We start from the raw sequence: 22,441 nt of genomic DNA, 5'->3' as shown, positions 1-22,441 counted from the left end.
CGCACAGCGTTGGCGACAGGCCCGGCGGCCCGGAGGTGTGCTCGCCCTGCTCTGAGCCGGCGCAGCCCACGCTCCAGGGCCCCCCTGAGGACTCCAGACGCCCAGAGGGACACAGTGACTGAGGGGGATGCCTCGTCTATTAAGAGATAACCCAGGGACGGTGTGCGCGGTGTTGGCATCGTGGTCTTCTAAAAGGTACAGTTTTGTCCAGGGTATTGGATACCTCTGTTTTGCAAATTCATCAGCTTTAGTACATCTCATAAATGGCAAAATCTTCCCAGTTCATAAAATGTCACCGAAACCATTTTATGGTTGTGTCCCTTACAGAGGCATTTCAGGAAGTCGAAATTTCCCTTGGAGGTAGATAAAAAAAAAGAATGAACAACATATTTAAACTGGACTCAAAGCCAGCAACGGGTCTAAAACTTCTATTAAATTTGAAAAAAAGATATTTAAAATGAGAGGTATTAAGTAGGTCATGTAAGGGGAAAAACCTTCTAGAACTTAAAAAAACTATACATTTAATCATCTACATAAAATTTCCTAACATTAAGGGTACGATATAAGACTCCCCTCTCCATTCCATTTTCTTCCTAAACTTAGGACATTTTGGTCTTACTAGGGGAAAAAAAGAAGGAAAAAAGTTAAATGAACCCCTGTTTGCATGGGGATTTAGAGAATTGTGTCTGCAGAGAAAGGGTGGTCTGAAATACGGGGAGTTTAGATACCAACAGAGTCCATTTCCATGAGAAATAGTTAAATTATTCAGTTTTGAGGTAGGGCCATTGCATCAATACCAGTATATCTGAAACAAAACAAGAAGCCATCAAAGTTGCCTAAACACACCGTTATATACCAGGAGGCAGCCAGTTTGTAAGGAACTTTGACAGAACCACAACTTCCTTTCTGTTTAAGTGTCTCCAGCAAAGGGGAGATAGTACTTAAATAGCAATACTTTGGTGGTGATGAGCAAACACCTACCAGAAAACACTTGTACTAAGTCAGTCACTTGATAGCAAAAAGCACACATCTCTGACCACTCCCTGGAGTAGCCAGCTTGCCAGCACTGCTGGCATGATACACAAAGTATACTTCTCTGTGTTTTAATAACAATATTCAGGGACTTGCAGAAACCATATATGAAAAGTTCAGCTTTGCAGAGCTACTATTTCTTACGGTTCTTTGCAAATTTATCTATGAAGACCATAATAATGTCAAGGTTTGGAAAGAATTTTGTGTCACATCATTTTAGGATTGTTTCTAGAAATGTTATTTGGATATTAAGGTTCATTTACGGCAAAGGCAGGAATTCTGATTTTCTCTCCTGGAAACTGGTGTAAGACAGCTTCAGGACCGCCAGCACGTCGGGAGACTGGAGGCCCCCCAGTCCCCGAGGGGCTGCTGATCATGGTCACAGCCCTTGTAAAAGTGCTCTCATCGGTGAAGCCTGTTTGCCTTCGACCCGGGAGAAACTCAGAGGGAAATTCTACCCTGAATTTTATGTCCATTCCATGTTGAGTTGTAAAACAAAGCAAAGCAAGGCAAAACAAAAGCCTTTCAGATACTTGAAATATTTAATAACTGCCACCGACAGGCATTTCAAAGAGAAGAAACATTTTCATAGAAAAAGGCAATAGTAAAAGCCTAGGAGCTGGAAACCAACAAACGCAAATTGAGAAGGCAAACTCGACCGGGGAAGCTTCTGGAAGGAGAGAAAGAGAGAGTGAGGGACCTGCTGAGTCTTCCTGTGTAGCCATTTAAAACCAGGGTGTAAAGCAGAGAGCAGTTACACAAGCCACAGAGGTTAAAAAAAAAAAATCAGAGACACAGGAGGCAGGAGAGAGATGTCATGCAGGTAAGTCACCCCTGGAAGAGCGACCCTGGTGGAGGGGCGAGCACGCTGTCGACGGGGTGGACGAGACAGATGGAAATGCTGCCCCGGACACCTCCGCGGAGGTGAGCCGGAAAGACGCGGTCTCTGTCCGCAGTGGGACAGCGGCTCTGAAAGTGGCCATTCAGGAAGTGGGGGGCAACATCGGGTGGGCGCATGGTAAGACAGCACGCTTCCACTACTTAATTCAAGGACAGGACTCATCAGAGTCTCCTGAGGGACCAGATGCCTTAGTCTTCACCATCACAAGCTGGAATGACAGGGGGAAAAAAGGGAAGATACTTCATGTACACAGCATTGTCAGTTCTTTTCCTAAATATAAAAAAAGCCTTATAAATACACTTCTACGTACTGGAGTAAGGAACACCTTCACTTCCCACCTTCCGTCTTTCTACACCTTCCTTAACTGCACGCTCGACACTGCTTTCCTCCCGACCGACTGTTAAAAATGAGAATTGCAAAACATTTTAAATTTCTCTGGTATATGAACGTCATTCACATGAACTTTACTAGTTCTCTTTGGAGGTTCTACATAGGGTTACACAATTTTCTCGGAAGAAATACAAACCACAGTTCTGACAGGTAAATACAGAATCGAATTTCTCCACAGGATCCCAACCCAGTATGTTGCACGACCATTAGGGTCTTCTCCACTGGAGAAGATTCTCCTGCAATGCTGCCTGCAGTAAATGCAGTGCTGCATTCTCCTGCACCGTACCTCACGTCAGCTGTGAGCCCACATTCAAATTACTTCGAAGGAATGTAAGAGTTATTTTGGAAAAAATAAACATAGCTGAAAATAAACTAAAAGGGGCAGTGAAAATATTCAAACTGCTAAATATAAAAACTGAAAAGCCTAGTTTTTAGCATAACCTCTTAAGTCAGTTTGGTCTCCAAAATAGATTTCCCCTGCATCTCAGTATCTTCTCTTTGCTTTAACGACAGTGTTTTTGAGGATTTCAGGACTATGACTCCAAATACTTTCAAATTGACAAGAGCCTGTCATATCAAATATTATGGCTAAGAGACTGCACTATAAATGTCTTCACTAGGTAGGCTGCTATTTGCAGGGGGTCGGGTGGGGGCGGGGAGTTCAACTGATCCACAGAAATCCATAATAAGTCTTGAAATCGGGTGGTGTTAGTCTTCCAAGTTTATTCAGAGTTATCTTAGCTAGTCTAGCTCCTTTGCATTTCTGTATACGTTTTAGAATTAGCTGGTCAATGTCTTAAAAAAGAGAAGGGTGACTGTTGGGATTCTGACTGGGTTCTGTTAATTTGGGAGAGAACTGATACCTTAATAGCACAGAGTCTTCCAACACAGGAGCAAGATCCGTAGACACTTAAAGGTAACATGAGGGGCGGGGAGGGGAGATTTTTGTAGGAATGTCAACTACACAGAAAGCTCAGTCTTATAATCTAATTTCAAGAGTTTCATGAAAATAAACTGGCAAACAAAGAGCTCTCCGAGAGACGCCCTGTCTACACCCAGTGACCCAGGACTAAGGAGTGGATAAGCAGAGAGGCTGCTTCCTTCTCAGAGAGGGGAAGGAGACACGCCCTCCACACGCCCTCCAGGGGCCGCTGGAAGATCAACCAGCTGGGAAGGAGCAGCCACCACGGAAATACGAGAGCTGACTTTCAAAGGCAGTCTTTCTCAAGGGCAAGAATGCTGTTTTGTGTTCTAAATCCCCTACAGAGTGGGCCCTGAGTCAGAAATATACCCAAAGATCGCACAATTATGTGATATGTTCATTACACTTTGGGAGTAGTCTATCTTTTTCATGGGTTTAATTATCACGTCAAATGACGTCCCCAAAAGAAAACCCCTCCAGCCCTAAAATATTTAACGTATCAGGACTGGCTTGTAAGCTGTCGGTTTCCCTTTCTGTGTTGTTGGGCCTGAGTGACCTAAAGACCACCGTGAGGTTAGACTGAAGGCCACCCACGGGCAGGCTTGCTGCTAAGAGGGACCCTGACATGCAAGCCCTCTGCCTGCCTGCAGTTCTAGCCCACCTGAGGCTGTAAACTCGAAATGGCAATCAAAGAAATGACTTCAAATTCCTTTCCAAGTTAAAACAAAACAAGCCTTAGTAAATTAACACCCCCATAAGACTGAGAAAAAAGATAAAGGTTTTCATTTTTTTTCATTCAGGCTATTCATTGCTAAGACTATTGTGAGGAAATGATGGAATCCAAACTGGATTAAGTAAAAAATGCATCACTGATGTTTTTCCACTGTAGTTTCAGTGTTTGCATCCACCTGCCTTTCCCTGAACCTGAGGCCAAGAGCTGGCCGGGAGGGAGGAGGCATGGTGGGGTCCAGCAGCCCCTAGAAGGGGGTCTGGGCCCGCGCTGCCCGGTGGGAACACAGCGCTGGCCACACACACAATTCCAGACTGTCTAGCAGCCACGCTGAAAAGGTGAAAAACCAACAAATGAAAATCATTTGAGTAACATTTTTTATTTAACCCAGTATATCCAAAATATTATCATTTCAACACCTTGTCAGTGACAGAAAGCTAAGAATGAGCTTCCTAGGTTCTCTTCTGTGCATTAAGCCTGGGAGTCCCTGGGTGTGTTCCGGGCCACAGATGGCCACGGGGCACACGGGCCTCTTGGCTGCCGTGTGGGGCCATGCAGTCTGGATGGTCCAGAGCGTGTGCCCGTGGCGATGTCCAATCCTGTCTGATCATGCGGGGGACACAATTTACTTGAATGAAAAACACAGAGTTAAAAAAAAAACACAACCCTGAGCTCAGGATGACCCTCTCCTCTCGAAACCATCTGCATTCAGCTGCTGCTGCTGCTAAGTCGCTTCAGTCGTGTCCGACTCTGTGCAACCCCATAGACGGCAGCCCACCAGGTTCCCCCGTCCCTGGGATTCTCCAGGCAAGAACACTGGAGTGGGTTGCCGTTTCCTTCTCCAATGCATGAAAGGGAAAAGCGAAAGTAAAGTCGCTCAGTCATGTGCGACTCTTCACGACCCCATGGACTGCAGCCCACCAGGCCCCTCCATCCATGGGATTTTCCAGGGAAGAGTACTGGAGTGGGGTGCCATTGCCTTCTCATTCAGAGTGCAGCTCAATTTTAGCCTCTCTGTTTTTACATTTCAGGATTGTAGCGCTGGGAGTCTTTAGGAATTCTTATGAAGCTCAAAGGGGATTCAAGTTTTAGAGTCAGAAAGGGCCATGTCCCCAGACTCGGGGAGCACTTATCAGCTGCCTGGACTGAGAACGGGAGGCACCGTCAGAGACACAGGGCGACCGAGGCGCCCCTCGCAGGCAGTGGCTCCACCCGCTACCCTCTGCAAAGCCTAAATAGTGTCTGCTCCCGATTTAGCGACAGGAGCCTTTCTTTGGACCAGTGGTGATCTGAATATGCATCTCTGCGAAGTGGAAACAAGACCATGTGACTGTGGGTACTGCCTGAGGGACCCCAGAGAGCCCTGGCGTGAGCAGGACCCTGCTGTTGACAGCACGAGAGCTCTGCCTGGCGTCCTGGGGCCCCTGGGGGCTGGCAGGAACTCTGCGAGAAGTTAAAGGGGCCGGCCCTGGGCCAGAGCAGGAGCCAGAGGTGGGCAGAGGGCGCACATGGGGCAGACATGACCGCACACCTTTCAAGTTCTCGCTCTAGCTGTGAGCTGACCTGCAGGTAAGAGCTGGGATTATTACTCTTAAGAGTAAACATAGAAAACGCGTTTCAGGCACGTATTAACCCTTAAAAACTGCTTCTACTAACTTGATCTAAGATGGACGGATGGGAGGCTTCCCGTAAGATGGCCAACTCGTGAGTTTCCACGTCAGCTTGCACGGGAGGCGCTGCAGCCCACCACGTGTCTAAAATCGCACACACGTTTTATAAGCAAGTCTCTAAGGGGCGCGGCCAGCTGAGCTCTGCGCGCTTTTACCTGGCGAGCCTCTTCGTTCACTGTCTTTCTCAGCATCTGCACATCTTCAAATAAAGGCCCATCTGTCTCCATTGCCACCGGGATGCTGATGGTGCTCGCTTGACTATACACTGCGTACTGCAATGCAAAGCGCGGAGTCATTCTCGGCCAGCACTCAGGGGGGCGGCTCCAGGGCTCCTCCTCTAGACGCCGCCCTCCCCCGGGGCCCCTCCTCAAGGAAGCCTGTGTGCAGGAGGAGCCTGAGCCTGGCCTACACCTGCCCACCTGCGGGCGGGGACAGCAGAGCAGCCGCCTCACTTCCAGGCTCTCCCAGCCCTGGGCCACAGGACACCACCCTGGAGCCTTGGCCTCCTGACGCCCTGGGCCTGCTCATGGGAACCGCTTCCTACAGAAGCCTGTGCCTCCAGCCCCAACCTCTGCCCCCAAGCTGCGGGCCTCATCGTGCCTTCCCTGTGTCCACGCCGCCCTGACTCATGTCCCTGTTTGCTCTGCATTCTCCAGACTCGCCCCAACCCCAGCACGGATCACACCCGCCCTTTGACGCACAGCCTCTCTGTTTGCCTCCTGGACGATGTGGTCTCGATCGATCCCCCAGCTCACACCTCACCCTGCCAGGCGGGGCCGGCCCTGCGGGGGTCCTGATGCGCCAGTGGGGTCCCATCGGGGCACCCGGGGATGCCACTCTCCCCGGGCTCCAGGCCAAGTCAGGCTCTGGTGTGAAGTGTGGTGAAGTGAAGTCTGCTCAGTCGTGTCCGACTCTTTGCGACCCCATGGACTGCAGCCTACCAGGCTCCTCCGTCCAGGAGATTCCCCAGGCAAGAACAGTGGAGTGGGGTGCCATTTCCTTCTCCAGGGGATCTTCCTGAACCAGAGATCAAACCTGGGTCTCCCGCATTGCAGGCAGACGCTTTAACCTCTGAGCCACCAGGGAAGCTCTAGTGTGAGCAGGACGGTTTCTGACTTTGCTTCTGAGAGTGCGACTAGGGGTGGGGTGGGGGATGAGCTTGCTTCACAGGTGCTGGAGAGGCCTGACTGTCCTTAGCACTCAGCATCCACTCGTGTGTCTGCTGCGAGCTGGGTGCTACTCCAAGTACAAGCTATAACGTGAGTGCTAAAAGCCCCTGACTGAAGGATTGCTGCAGTCCTTACGCTAACCCACCGAGGCTCCGGGCCAGTGCGGGGGTCGGGGTCCCAAGCTGAAGCTCCGCCCTCCCTGCCCAGCACCGTGCCCTCCTGTCTGGGCGGAAGGCTCTCCGGTCCACAGCGAGCCCCTCCCTCCCACCGGGCAAGCACCCAGGAGAACCGCTCAGCTCTCGGGGGGGCCCTTCTCCTCCTGATCCCTCAGGCCTGGGTCTCGCCTCTCTGACGGGACGCTGGGCACCAGGCTGTGGGTGACCTTGTGACCATGCGCTGACCACCGTCGGCCCTGAAGCCGCCCCCTCCCGGGCCTGGGGCGCCAGCCAGCCCAGCTCCTCTCTCCTCTGCCACAGCTTGGATGACACAACTGTCCCCCTTCACAGCCCCCGAGGGTCTTGCAGACTCCCGCCCTCAGCCCCCTTGCAGAAGCCACATCCTTGAGTCCGATTCTTCCACTGAAGGTGCCCAGGCCCTTCAGCGCCCCCACCCGCCCTGGCCAGCAGCAGCGTCTCCACAGGCGCCCCAGAGCACCCCAATGAGCTTTCTGAACACAGGTGAGCCGGGACGACGCCCGCACAGCGGAGGGGATCAAACCCACGGGTCCTGCTCCCTCTCCAGCTTCGCCCCGACTCTGACCACGCCTACTCCTGCCCCGTGACGACACTCCATCCACGAGCAGCTCGGTCTCCTTAGTGGCCCCATTCTGTCCTGACCCCCGGCCCTTGAAGCACCTCCCAGCTTAGTTGAGACGTGTTGGCTCCATCTGCAGGCAGCCCAACGCTCTTAAGTCCTGGTGGCGTGGGGACACCCAGCTGTGCCCACCCTATCCCCAGCCCTCCTTTACGCGTCCCTCTCTAAAGGCACGACCAGACTCTCGCCAGCATCATCCCCCATGTTTGTATCATCTGACAGTCTGGGTTCTCTCTGTTCCCACCTGGCTCCCATCCTTGACACCCGGGCCCTGTCTCATTCTCATCTGTGTATCCTAGGACATGCAGTTGGCACCATCAGCTGAGAGAGGAGGGGGCCTGCTTGGCACAGGGAGCTGGGGGCCTCACGTGACTTGTCCCAGCAGGACTCAGGCTGGGCAGGGCAGATAGGGCAGTGCCCAGGAGGTGGTGCGTGGGGTTTGAACCAGTATTTCAGCTTTTGGCCATGCTAGGAGAAAATCAGTGCTCCACACAGAACCCACGGATGAACGGCTGTGCCGAGAGCAGCAGGGGGAACTCTGAGCCCCTGGGGGGCTTGGGGCAAAGAGAAGTTCGCACAAGGATGCTAGGTGATGTCTGCAGGAAGTCAGTGTCACCAGCAGGCTCGGGGCGGGGAGGGGTGTGGGCAGAGGAGTCTCACCAGGAATAAAAACCTTCCCCCACCTGCTGAGGCTGATGTTTTCAACAGGTGGGAGAGGGAACGCACATGCCCAGAGGCTCGTCTCGCACAGGAGAGGCAGGCAGCCAGGCTCTGTGCCCCGGGCCTGCCACGCATTGTCCTCTCGCTGCTAACGGACAGAACGCTGAGCCACAGCCGCATCTGAAAATCACAGAGGTGCGCCTGGACTGCGTGTCACGAGATGCCCGCAGAAGGGAGATGAGCATTAAACCGCTGTGTGGCTTCTTGGTGGATTGAGAAAAACACATTCACGTTAGAAACCTTCCATATTTCACGACTTTACTAAACTGAATTACGTCTGACGTTAAAAACACCCCAACGCAAGCCACCACGACTGCTAAGACAACCCGAATCCTGAAGGACCACCGCTTTCTGAATCCAGCGGCCTACGCGGGGACCTGCGGCCACGTCTCAGGGCGGATGAGACCCGGCTTGGGCAAATCCAAGGCTCAGCACCAGGCAGACTGCTAGAGTCCCCCCCCCGCGAACAGAGGGAGGGGCTGGGGGCTGCCTTAAATGAGGAAACTGGTGAACCACTTCTCAGATGGCAGGTTCGAGATGGAGCGTGAGGCTGCAACCACCCAACTACCTACTTCCGTTACAGAGATAGAAAGCAAACTCTATTACCCACAAAATTATTTACCGTTTTTGTTTGTCATAAATGGCAAGCAGTGATTAGAATTTAGAAAAGATTTTCTCTCTCTCTCGAGAATGAACAGTGAGCACCAAGGCCCTGATTTCCAGCTCTGACACACTAGCCCATGAAGTATTTTCCGACAGGGAGCGGTGGACTGCAGCGTGTGGATGGGACGGGCCGGGGTGGAGGTGGTTCTCAGGCACAGATGAGGGACGGGGCGGTGCTCAGCCCGGGGCTCCGCAGCACAAACGAGGCGGACCCCAGCAGAGCCCACCCCGCGAGACGCCGGGAGACAGAGCAGCCGAAGGAGGGAAAACGCGATGGATGAACATTCAGGAAAGGTTCAGAAATGGTAATGAGGACGATACATATATATATATGTTAGCGGGATCTCCCATGGGGTTTTATTCCTGTTTTCCAGGTAAAACAAATAAAATCAGACCCTCTGATTTGTACACATTTCACCTGTTTTCCAAGGGTGTGCGTGACGGGGGCCCTGACGACCTTGACTGGGACCCTCCGCCCCGTCTGACCTCGGCACGTGAGCTGTCAGAACAGAGCAAGGCAGCCGGGTGCCTCATGAGGCCCGGCCTGTCCACCAACACACCCCAGATGCAGGGCTTTAGGACAAACGTCAGCCGTATTTTAACCTCACGTTCAGCACAGATTCTGTTCTTAAAAGTATACGCCCATAGCCACCCGCCTCAATAACTACCGCACTGTTTCACAGTAATCTTGAAACAGTACTTCTGCATAAGAGCGTGGCATACAGACAGGAATAACAAATCAGCATGTTGTTACGAAGGTGAAGGACATATTTTCAACTTTGATTCACGTGTCACTTTTTATTAATCGAGAACCCACCGAACACCTGAGATCACGATGACCTGTGCACACTTCTCACCAAAGGCAATAAATAGGCTGCGTGTCATCTGCTTCACCTCATAGAACCTTTCAGGACCTTAGTGGGTAGCTGGAGCAGTTATCCTCAGAAAACAAAAGTCTTTCCTTTTCTGGGGAGCTGAGCACAGCCCTGAGAATTCTCAGGGGCGGCAGAGACTCACAGAAAGGGCCTTCAGGGACGGTCAGATGGACACTCAGCACCGGGAAGAACGCCTGCCGGGACCTGCTCCAATCCCCCAACCAGAGGACACGACCCCAGCAGCCCCAGCTCCGGCCCCCGACCCTGGCCGTCTGGGGGGGTGTCAGCTGGCTCACCTCTACAGGGGACACTGCTTCAGAAGACACTTCTTCCAGATGACACGCCCGTTGGGCCCACTGGCCAGGGCGCGCCGGGACGGGAGAAAAGGGTTAGTTGCTAAGATGACAGAAGCCAGTCCACTGTTAGTGAGAAAGGCTCAGGCCTGTAGAAACCTCATTTTAGGAAACAGGTCACTGACTTCATACTTCACCTATTTCAAATCCAGTTTTTATTTTTTTTCCCTGTAGAATTAATTTGATATTAAAAAGAAAAGAAAGTACTGTTTCAACTACAGCATCTATGATATCGGAGAGAGAAAAGCAAGCTGTAATCTGGGCCCAGAACAGAGGTTGTATCCTGGCTTTCTTTTTACCACAGTATATTCGAAAGGTCTGTATCTTATTTAAAAAGCATAATAATAATAATAAATAAAAACGCCAATCCTGTGGTAAAAACTTGGTGGGGCAAAATAAGTACTTATACGAAAGTTGAAAAGTATTTTTATTGCAGACAGTTTCATACACAATGTTAGTGAAGTGGATCTGTCTCCCTCCCACGATGAAGCCACACTCCTATCTCACAAAAATACTCCAGTCACAGCCTAGACGTTTTCACGTCACTCTCTTTTTTAGTACCTGGGGGTTTGCTTTGGCTAGGTTTTCTATTTTAACCCACGCTTCTTCTCGTTCTTTCATTTTTAGCTTCTCTCTGAAAAATAGTAAAAGGTGGTTGGCGTTAGAGAAACAGATCAAATTCAAGAGAGCGTTAAGTGGAGGGGGGGCCACGGCCGGCAACACGACCCCTCACTTCCCCTTTGTCACCGTCTGGTCTTATCTCACGTACATCACAGTGGTGACCACGAGGCATGCAATGGGGGAGAAAAACAAAACTGGGCTTAGAGGAGAAAGAGCTAAAATTACAAACACACCAAAATCTTAACACGTCTAAGAATTTCAGCTCTTAAGAACGTCTGTGCCAGCACCTCCACGCCTCCTTCCTCCCCTGGCTCTGTTGCGCTGTCACAGGATGCTCACGGCTTCGAGGAGAAGTCTCTACACCCGTGAAGAGTGAGACCGCACCCCAGTGTGGAGGAGCCAAGTGAGGACGTCCTCACAGAGGCACAGCATGCAGGTCTGCACCCGCGAGGCACAGGACCTTCAGGAAATTACTCATCACGGGACCAACCCTTTAAATCTAGAAACCGTGCGGCCTGATGAGTCAGGTCCCTTTTAGGGATGCGATGTCCCATGGACATTGATGCACCATCAGACAGGCCCCGGGGGTCACGCACTTCAGCCCTGGACACACGTCCACCCGAGGCAGGAGGGGAGCCAGGCAGCCTGAGGCCTGAGGACACCACGGCCAGCTCCCCGCGCCCTCCTCCTGCTGCTCCCTTTGTCACCGCCTCTCACACACTCGTTGATGTTTTGCTATCTTTCTCTTTCCGCACCGCCCAGGGCAGAAACTCCAGAAGGGCAAGGGTTTTTGTTTGTCTTATTCACAGCAGGGCCTGGCATACAGGTAGACACACACTGAGGAACGAACATGGCACTGTGTGATTCTAATAATGGATAGAGCACGCTGTTCCCAGCACCGCTCGGGGACGGCCTCATTGAGCGTGTCCCTGTGCAGGTGTGGGCTCTGGCGTCCTCAGGGCACGAGAGCAGGGCCCTGATTTTGTGAGGGACTCAGGCACCAGACTCTAGAGAGAATGCCCGAATTTATGGAGATCAACAAGTCAGAACAATAAAGCTACGCTGGATGAAGTTCCGGCTTTCTTACACAAAACTTACAGGATAGAATATAAATTCCTGCCTGATGACCATGAAAAATTACTACACATTCCTGTTTTTAAGTGTCCCCTGAGAAATGCAAAGATTTTGAAAGTTAAATTCTTGATTATTACATGTACTTTTTGCAAAGATGACTGAACTGGTAGAATAAGGGAGGGAATAGCTAAGGTCTGTTTTTTGTGGAGGGGCGGGCTGTGAGGCTTGTGGGATCTCACTTCCCCGAGACTGAACCTGGGCCCTCGGGAATGGAAGCGTTCAGTCCTAGCTACCACGGAGGCGCCAGAGAATAGCTAACTTAGAAAATACGTTTTCATCACAAAGATTTAATTTGCTTTCCAGTACAACAGGGCAGACTTTGCTTTGAAGTGAAGAATAACTTTTTAGGACAAACTAGTGGCAGAGGTTTATTCAGGATCAAGGGGAAAAAAATCCTTGAAAGAGTAACTGTTGAAAAGAGCAACTTACTTCAGTTTCTCTGCTTTAAACTGCTGGGTGCAGTCATCAAACAGTTTTTGGTTCATCTCCATGAAGAGCTTCAGTGCGTTGTATATCAAGCCATGTATTGTCCTGCAACGAGAGCTTCGTGTTCAAACTCAGGATGCTTCATCTTATTCATCTTTTTGGATCCCTCTCCCTCCCCTCCCCCACCACACACTCCTTCCTCTCCCAGCCTGGCAGCGTATTTCAATAGTCCCACAAGTCTCCTAAGCTTCAGAGTTAAAAGCCTGTGACTTTTTGACTCCTTGCTGGTTTTCTCAGAGGCAGCCCTGCTTCACCACGCCTCTCCTCTCAGCGCCTGGGCCTTCTGGCTCACCGACCTTGCTAATGGCAGCCAAAAGCCGCATCATTACTTGGAAGTCGAATAAAAAACGCTGAACCTTGAACAGGTACAGTTAAGGCAAGGTTAGTCATACAGAGAATAATGGAACCGTTTTACTTCCTGTAGACGTCAGCTTCCTTTCAATCTTACTAAGGACAAAAAACTAATGTTGACACTGCCAGAGCACAGCTTAGGAGAGTGTTAAACGAAACTGCTACCGATCAGCTTAATCCAGCTCAGCTCTCAGGCGCTGACACCAGGAGGGGGAGGGCCCCGCTGTCCCCCTCCCGGCAGGGCCTCAGGAGGACTCCGGTCTCACCTGTCATCAGCTGCAGCCACGTGAGGGACCCCCCCACCCCCACCCCGTGATTCGGGCAGAGGACTGCCCCTCGGAGCCTGGTCAACCTACAGAATTGGGAGCAACAACCAAAAACTCGACTCGCAAGTCTTAACTGGTATTTAATTCACTATAATAAAACCAGACCCTGTTTAGCAAACATCTAACAGGACACGCCTGTCTTTGCAGGGGGCAGGGACATAAGCCGTCACTGCCGGCCTTTGCAGCGCTCTGCACCACATGCAGGAACTGGGGCTTAGCTCGAGGGCTTGGTTAGCACCTGCTGAGCTCAACAGAAGACGAACGTCACACGCAGCAAAGCTTGTTGAAAGCGACACGTGAACACTGACCGCCAGGCCACTATTCCCACCGCCACGGCTGCATCTCTCCTACCCCAGCCGTCGGAACCACTGCCAGACCTGCGGCTGAGGGGCTGCTGCAGAAGCGCACTGAGTGCAGACAGGCGCCAGGAGCTTTACACCGACGCACACTCACTCCGTCCTAACCAACCCTCGCAGCAGGGTGGCGGGCACCACAGGGCAACACGCTGCATGTGGCCTGACGTTATCTTGGTCGACCGATCACCTCTGAACAGTGGGTGCTAACATTTACTCCTTTTTTTTTCTTTGGTTGAGCCAAGTGGCTTGTGGGACTTTAGATCCTGGACTTGGGGGACCCTTGGCAGTAACAGTGAGGAATCCTAACCACTGGACTGCCAGGGAAGTCCCAGTGCCAAGATCTTCTCTACTTTTCAGATGAGGAGGCTGTGGCTGAGAGACCCAGTGGGCAGCAGGGCAAGTCTGTGAGCCAGAACAGCAGAAGGGGTGACGGCAGACCCCGCGGACAGAGCGGCCCACCAGCTCCCGGCGGCGGGCCGGGCCGCGTCCCACCCCGCCGTCCCCCCACAAACAGGAGGGCGGGACTGGATATCAGAGCTCTGTCCCTCCTGCTTTAAATTTGGATTCACTGATTATAACACAGAAAGGGCAGAACGTGGACGAAGCGGAAGCCTGACTCCTTATTTATGAGCACAACGAGGGTACCAGGGCAGCCCGGAGGGTAGCGTGGTTTGCAGTCTTAGCAGACGACCGCTGCGAGCGTCAGTCTGCTCACCTGTGTCAAGTGAGAGGAGGGGGCAGAGCAGCACAGACAGCCAGGTGTCAGAGACTCCGAGGTAGCGTTTAGGTTACTCGCCCCTTCTCTCTGGCTGCCTGGGCAGCGGGCACAGAGGGGCTCACTAGGGCGAGTGTCAGTAGGGCTCCGGGGGCCCCCATGGGAGGGGTGGCCTCTGTGCTCCAGCGGGGACTGAGCCCAAGGCTGTGATGACCTTCAACTCCTCTGGAGGGAACTTCAGAGGAGGCCTGGAAGATGTACCTCCTGACCCGCCCGGGGACAAGATGGGGCTGGGCAGGGAGGTACTGTGTCCTCCTACGTGGGCCCGACTTGGGCACAGGATGTCAACGAAAGGGCGAGATGCAGTCCACGCTTCTGCTTGGTCACAGCCCGCGGAGAAATCGGCATCTAATTTTTTTAACTGATACTGAGACTTGGATTCAATAGTAATTGGTTTCAAGTATCAGCAAAATACTGTACACAACACTTAAAAATGGCCAGCGCAGGACTTGCTTGGGGGTCCTGTAGTTGAGAATCCGCTGGCCTATGCAGGGCACGTGGGGCACGTGTGATCCCGGGTCCGGGAAGACCCTAAATGCGGTGGAGCAACCAAGCCCGTGTGCCACGACTCCTGAGCCCGCACATCCAGAGCCCGTGCTCCGCAACAAGAGAGACGCTGCAGTGAGAAGCCCATGCACGCACCTAGGGAGGAGCCCCTGCTCGCCCCAACGAGAGAAAAGCCTGTACGCAGCAACAAAGATCCAGTGCAGTCAAAAAATAAAAGCTACTTGAACTAAAAAAACAAACAAACACACAGGTTAATTAGAAAGGGGTAAAAGAAAGGCGGGCGGTGGGCGCTCACTTGTTCCAGTGGGTCTTGGAGTTGCGGTACAGGGACGGGAACATGATGGGCAGGATCTTGGCCGCGTTGTCGCTGATCAGGCTCATGATGTACTCGTTGTTCCAGTAGTACAGCGCCCGCTCCGCCACCTGCAAGGCAGAAGGGCGCGGCGCTCATCGGCCGTACGCACACAGGTGGGAGAACGACTCTACTGGACGGGAAGGGTAGTATCGCTTCTGCAAATGAGAGTGCTCTAGACTGTAACCCTGAGGCGCCTTCAGCAAAGAGGCGGATGACTCCATGTCCCTCAAGATCACGGTCACTCAGCCTTCCATGAGTTGGATCAACACTGCTGTGGGACACGGGCCAGGTGCTGAGGCCACAAATCACATGAGGTCGCCCTCCTTAACCATCAGCTGCCCAGCACCCTCTACGGGCGTCTCCCCCTGGGGAGGGCGTCTCCCCCTGGGGAGGCACCGTCCGGCCCTGAGGATCCTGCGGGGAGGCCTGCAGGCAGAAGCTGTCGCCGTCGGGGAGCTCGCGCTCTGTGGGGTGAACCCGTGACGCCGAGTGGTCTGATGTGTTAGCGCTACAGTGCGTGGTGAACGGCAGCAGGGGAGGCAGGGGAGCCCGTGTGTGCACGGAAATGTGGCTTCTGCTCAAAACTGGTGGTGGCGGGGCCCGTCCCTGCCGAGGGCCGGCGGGAGGGGGCGTGAGATGGCTGCAGGGTGGCCGGCTGGGGACAGCAGGGTGGGGGACGCGGGCCAGCTCTGAACCCGCTGGCAGGACAGAGCAGCCACACCGCCCTCTCCGGCCAGATCGTGACTCCCTGGAGACGGTGAGGTTCTGCTCCTTTGGTGCTTACGTTTCTACCTTGTTCACAAAGACTTCACCATAAATACCGTCTCGATACAAAACGATGGGGTACCCAGTGTGTTAAAAGGAGGCAGAAAGGCTGGAAGAGCCACCGGGATGACCTCTGACGGGGGCTGGGAGGGTGTGAGGGCGAATCGGGAGAGGCGTGGCGTGGCTGCGGCCCCCACGCAGGGACGTGGAAGGGATGGAAATCAGAACCACGACTGTTTCCTAAAACTCATGTGTCAGAAGTGGAGTGCTTATGGAGGGAGGGAGTGGAAGCCAAACAGCTGCACACTCTCTGTAAATACTGAGATCTCAGCTGTGGATGGTAAGGCTGTGTGTGTCTGGCAGCCCAGGGAACGCAGAGACAGAGGCGGCTTACAGAGAAGCTGCCCTTAATCACTCTTACTGAGAAGCGTGTCTTTAGTGGCAGGGCGGGACGAGGCACTGGAGGCTTATTTCATAGACCCGAAGCCTCAACGTGTTACAGCTGAGGCGAAAGCCTGATTGTCACCTTCAGATTACCTGAAGGGCAAGAACACCACCAGCGATGCCCCGAGACCCACCAGCTCCTGAGGGGACGACTCGAGGCCGCTCTCTGCGGCGCCCTACCTGGAAGTGAGGGCTGGAGACGCACTTGGCCAGCTGCCGGAAAAGAGGCTCCATGATCTTCACGAACTCTGACGGCTCAATGACATCCAGAATCTCTTCCAATTCGTTCAGGAACATGACTTCTTTTGGACTGTGGGTCTTTGGCCAGTACTTGAGAAGTGCCATTACCACCTACAGAAGAGAGAACACACGGGGGTCACGGCCTGCTCCCCTGCTCAGGGGTCCCCTCTGAGAAGCCACAGATGAGGTGGTGCTTTCTCCCTTGTAAGAAGGAACAGTGATTCAGTGGTTGAGAACGTGGGCTTTTATAATTAGTGTTCAAGGTGTTAGTCGCTCAGCTGTAACTGACTCTTTGCAACCCCACGGACTGGTGCCCGCCAGGCTCCTCTGTCCTTGGGATTCTCCAGGCAAGAATATTGGAATTGGGGGTTACCATGCCCTTCTCCAGGGGATCTTCCTGACCCAGGGATTGAACCCGGGTCTCCTGCACGGCAGGCAGATTCTTTACAATCTGAACCATGAGCTAGACCTAATCTTACATACTTTAGAATCACAGTTTTAATTTATGTGACCTACTCTGTTTAACCACCCTCTCAGTAAGAGTCAGATCTTTAAATTAAAAAAAAAAAAAAAAGATATGCAGTTAGGTGAGTTTAGAGAAAATAAGACCAATTGAGGAATGTAGAGCATATGAATTTGTATAAATGCCTTAGGGTGGAGACACACATACATAGGCACAATCCATTTCTCTCTCAAATTAACTGACTTGTCATATGTATTTACACACATACATACACAGGTGGCTTATGTGGTAAAGAATCCACCTGCAAGGCAGGAGATATGGATCGGAACCCTGGGTCGAGAATATCTGTTGAAGGAGGAAATGGCAACCTACTCCAGTCTTCTTGCCTGAAAAATCCCATGGATAGAGGAGCTTGGCGGGCTCCATGGGGTTGCAAAGAGTCAGACACAACTCAGCGACTGAACACACATATACATACATAGCTGTGTACAGTGTTTTCAATGTGTTAAAACACATCAGAAAGAGAGACGTGAAGTGCTGTGAAGTACTGACGCTGCTGGCAAGCCCTCTGCGTGGCCACGGGCTGGTACCAGCCCCTCAGTGTCCCGGAGCTCTCCTTAAATACCAAGGGGAATGACAAGCCTCGCCTTGGGACTGCTGAGAGGACGTTATTACTAAATCCACACAAGCGCCTGTGGAGCGCTGGCTGCAGTGCGGGGGTGAGCCTGGCCCGGGCCAGGGCCCCAGTGCAGGTCTGTGCAGCCGTTCCCGTGAGGCGTGCCTGGTGGGGTGGCAGCGGCCTGGCTGGTGAGTGCTGGCCGCTAGGTTCCTTGCCCGTGACACAGGCAAAGTCCCTGCTGGGCAGCCTTTCTTCATCGTGTTCCTACATTTCCCAAACTTCCTACCAGTAGAGGCTGTTCACCCAAAATATCTGATGGGTAATGCAGACTAGTAGTATCCCTAAGAGTTTAGCTACCTTAAGCCCAAAATGGTACAATGATGCCAAACATTATGCTGCTGCTGCTGCTAAGTCGCTTCAGTCGTGTCCGACTCTGTGCAACCCCATAGACAGCAGCCCACCAGGCTCCCCTGTCCCTGGGATTCTCCAGGCAAGAACACTGGAGTGGGTTGCCATTTCCTTCTCCAAAACATTATGCGCGTGTCTGTAAAGCGCAGACACCTACTCGCCTGTGTAACTGAACGACGGCGACGTGTCGCCTGACGCAGCCATCTACCCTCGTCACGGCTGTTCCTGGCCGCCAGGGCCAGGACTGTGGTGAGGATCGCTGCTCGTGGCCGGGATTCCATTCGCTGCTCATCCCCGGCTTCGCAGACCACGCCAGCTCTGCTGCCAGCATGGGCGCCGGCACCGCAGGCAAAGCGAGCAGCTTCGGAACAGCGTCTGCCGAGGACAACTCTGCCTGGACGCTTCTGACCTTCAGGCTCCTGGATAACCTTCTCTGTCCTTACACTTTATAAAACTCCAAATTTACTCAAAAAGTGCCCCCAGTTTTGAAGTCTGTCATAAGAAGTTAAGACACAACTGTCTTTAAGAGGGATCATTTAAAAAAAAATGCATCATTTGATGATTTTCCTACTTTTTTGCTCAAAATCATGTTAGTAGACATTTGAGCCCCCCACTCCATTCTGTGTATTGGAATCACTTTTAAGGTTCAGCAGGTGCCAATTACTTCACAAACCCACCATTCCTTGTCATTTGACAGAATGGAGTTTTTCTAGGAGAAATATGCTGATCTGTGAACTACAGAACCCAACTGATTTATCTGGCTAATGTCTCTAGAAAAGGTCTTATTTCTGGAATCAGAGTTGTATACTGGGCTTACTTTTCACACTGTTTGGAACGACTTCTGACCAATAGCCAACTGGTTCAGCTCCTTCTGAGGGTGAGGATGTTCTGCAGGAGCAGGAGTCTGCTCAGGGAATGCTAATCTGAGCCAACAATGGCTCTCGCTGTCGGGCGCACTTCAAGACTGAGTTCTCCTGGGGAAGCCAACGGGCGGCCTGCTCCCAGGGGGAGGCTGGTGGGGGGGCAGTGGTGGTGGCTGGCGAGCCCGGCATCCCGGAAACCCCTCTCCTGTCCTGGAACACCAGGGGGAAAGGCCACGGGGCAAAACTTGGTCAGCTTCAAGGGACAGGTGGGTGGAAAAGGAACTTGATTTTACTTCCACGATGAGCCTCTGACTCTTATAACGACAGTGCACACGTTCCACACACCCAGAAGGCTTTTGGGCACTCTACACAATTTTAAACAACAACACAATAGTTACAGATCACCAATGGGTACATCGTGGGTGCAGGACCGTGAGACGCAGGCCGAGTGCCCATCCCAGTGCCTTCACAAGGGCTTACACCTTCATCAAACTCTCTACATGCCTTTGATGCTGAAGTCAGACAAGATGGGCTTTGGATTTTCGTAACACATGAATTCTAAAGGAAGGAAATTACTGAGGCGAGGGTCTGAACATTTGTAAACTTTTTTTTTTTACATTAACATCTTTAATAGCACTCTGTAATCAAGGGTGCTATTATATTACTTGTGCTATAGGAAATCAAGAAATGAAGTGGTTCTGGGTGGAAATACTGGGGACTGCGTGTGGGGGGACCTGAAGTAGCTTTGGGCTCATGCCGAGTCAGTGTTATCTATCTACTATCTAAGACAGAAGGACCCCACTGAAGCCAGGAAGGACACTGTCTGTCTCCTGCCTTCTTTCAGACAACTACAGTTAAAAGCTCTCACTGCTGAAAAGTTGTATTAGCTTATTATTAGTGGGAATTTATATGGCAGTTCAGCTGTTAAAGAATCCTCCTGCAATGCATGAAACCCTGGTTTGATTTCCTGAGTCAGGAAGATCCTCTGGAAAAGGGACAGGCTAACCACTCCAGTATTCTTGGGCTTCCCTGGTGGCGTAGACGGTAAATAATCTGCCTGCAATGCAGGAGACGAGACCTGGGTTTGATCCCTGGGTCAGGAAGATCCCCTGAAGGAGGGCGTGGAAACCCACTCCAGTATTCTTGCCTGGAGAATCCCCATGGACAGAGGAGCCTGGTGGGCTGCAGGCCATGGGGTTGCAAAGAGTCAGACACGACTGAGCGACTAGGCACACATGCATAAGCTTTATCAGCAGCCATATTACTTCCAGGTGAGAGAGAGAAGGGGGTGCAGGCATTGACTGAGTCTTGCTGGAGCAGGATTAGGACCAGGTTCTGACAGATGGTGGTGGTGGGGGGCAGGGTGGGGGGTGTGCAGGTGGACAGAACCTGCAGGGGGTGGCTTGGTGAGAAAACCTGATTCCATGATAAAAATGTAAGGTAAGAGTCAGTGAATTCTTTAGCCACTAGACAGCATGAGAAATATGCACAAAGAAACGTCACACAAGGAAACTGCGCACCCTTTTCTTAGTTTTGAAGTAGGAATAGTAGGGAAAGGGCAGGCTTCGTGTTAAAATCTCTTCATATAACAGTTGGGAAAGAACTGCAAATATAGACAGGAATTAGGGTGTGTCACTAGAAAGACATTAAAAAGGGCTTTTTTATTATTAGTGCTATCTCAGTTTTCTTTCCCTATCTAAACATGTCGTCAGTTTAGTAGGAGGATAAAATAACACGTCCTCAACCTAAATTGCAGTAAATACTTTTGTGTTTGGTACGGAAGTCTGGTAAGATTTGGTACATCTCCTGGTTTGGGAGGTGGACGTCCAGAATGTTGGTCAGAGCTGAGGCAGAGGTGCAAGGAAGACCAGGGAGGGGCTGCAGAGCAGGGGGCTCCTGTTCCCCCTGCAGGCAGAAGCTGAGCAGTATGACCAGGGGCTTTCCCTGAATTTTAGGGTGAAGGGGGGTGGCCACATGTGGAATTTAAAAGCTTACAAAGAAAGGAGAGATCAGAAGCAGTTTAACTCAGGATACAGTATTAAGAATTTCTCTTTTTTTTCACTATAAAAATTACAATTTCAACAAGGAAACTGTGGAAGACCACTAAAGGACAAGGAGGAGTCAGGAATTACGACAGTCACCTTTTCAGTCCAGTAGTGATTTTTCAACGTGTTCAAACCTTTAAACTGGCACCTGACACTTCCTGCTCTGTTACTCAACAGTAAACCAACCCAATTAAAAATGGGCAATGAATTTAAGAGATTTCTCCAAAGAATAAACACACATGGCTAATATACATGTGTAAAGATGCCCAACATCGTTAGTCATTGGGGAAATGCAAATAAAAAACCATGAGATACTCCTTCACACTCACTAGAAGGGTTACAGTAAAAAGAACGGAGAACAGCAAGTGTCTGCGAGGGTGTGGGTCAGCTGGAGTCCTGTGGCTGCGGGTGGGAATGCAGAACGGTGCAGCTGCCGTGGAGAACGGGACAGCATCTCCACAGAATTACCAAACGATTCAGCACGTCCACTTCCTGGTTTATACACAAAAGAACTGAAAGCCGGGACGCGAAGAAATGTTTGCACACAGATGTTCACAAAAGCTGAAGTATGGAAACAACGCGAGTTTCCGCTGACAGGTGAGCGCGCTGCCCACACGCGGTCTAGCCACGCAACGGAACACTACTCAGTCCCGACAAGGAGTGAAGTTCTGGCACACGTGGCAGCACAGACAAAGCCTGAGCACATGACACTGAGACAAGCCAGCTGCAGAAGGACAAATCCTGGACGAGTCCACTCACATCAGGAATCTAGAGCAGTCAAATTCAGGACAGAGAGGAGAGCTGAGGTTATCACGGGGAGGGTGGAGGGCAAACGGGGCAACCCTGCTTAACGAAGACAGAGCTTCTGTCTGGGGCGATGACAAAGTTTTAGAAACGGTGGTGGCAGCTGCACAACATCCTGAATGGAATCAATGCCCCTCAACAGCATTATCGACTCAAAGGACACGAGCCTGGGCAAACTCCAGGAGAGAGTGGACAGGGAAGCCTGGTGTGCTGCAGCCCACGGGATCAGAGTCAGACACGACTATAGCGACTGGACAACAACAAAACTGTAACCTTCAAATAACAATCTTGTTATACAGTATATTTTACCACATTTGAAGAAATTAATAACCTAGTATATAAAAAACCATTGAACCACACACGTTAGGTGGGTGAGCTGCATGGCACAGAATTACATCTCAATAAAGCTGGTGAAAAAAGTGTATTCAAACGCTTCAACGGCCACCTGACACACCCAACTTTGTGAATCTAAGTGACAACAGCCTTTTTATTTTTAATAAAGATAAAGTGCCAAGAAACCTGGAAATCTAAACACTGACGGTGGCAATCTAACGTTCATTTATGATACAATGATCATAAAATAGTTACACTCTAACTTGGGGAGAATTTTCAAAACAGCAAAAGCTCTTTAGTATAGGCAT

The 22,441-nt window shown here is 51.4% G+C and overlaps 1 protein-coding gene across 6 annotated transcripts in view; it reads right to left on the bottom strand.

Annotated features, from left to right (window-relative positions):
• Nucleotides 1-22,441, bottom strand: part of PPP2R5C (protein phosphatase 2 regulatory subunit B'gamma) — a 139,406-nt gene that overhangs the window by 2,497 nt on the left and 114,468 nt on the right. For 2 of the 6 annotated variants that reach the window (XM_070357994.1, XM_070357999.1), the window contains 5 exons: nt 16,539-16,709; nt 15,090-15,217; nt 12,423-12,524; nt 10,800-10,872; nt 5,801-5,917 (listed from right to left, as the gene is read on the bottom strand). In XM_070357994.1, the coding sequence (XP_070214095.1) occupies nt 5,801-5,917; nt 10,800-10,872; nt 12,423-12,524; nt 15,090-15,217; nt 16,539-16,709 (591 nt within the window). Of the gene's footprint in view, nt 1-7; nt 2,142-2,243; nt 2,331-5,800; nt 5,918-10,799; nt 10,873-12,422; nt 12,525-15,089; nt 15,218-16,538; nt 16,710-22,441 lie in introns of those variants that run through there. The other 4 variants (XM_070357998.1, XM_070358000.1, XM_070357997.1 and 1 more) reach the window with 3 other exon arrangements.

Source organism: Bos mutus, chromosome 21, assembly GCF_027580195.1.
Source record: "Bos mutus isolate GX-2022 chromosome 21, NWIPB_WYAK_1.1, whole genome shotgun sequence".
In the NCBI taxonomy this organism is placed as follows: domain Eukaryota; kingdom Metazoa; phylum Chordata; class Mammalia; order Artiodactyla; family Bovidae; genus Bos; species Bos mutus.
Note: the sequence above shows the minus strand (reverse complement) of the source record. Positions and strands in the feature narration are given on the sequence as shown.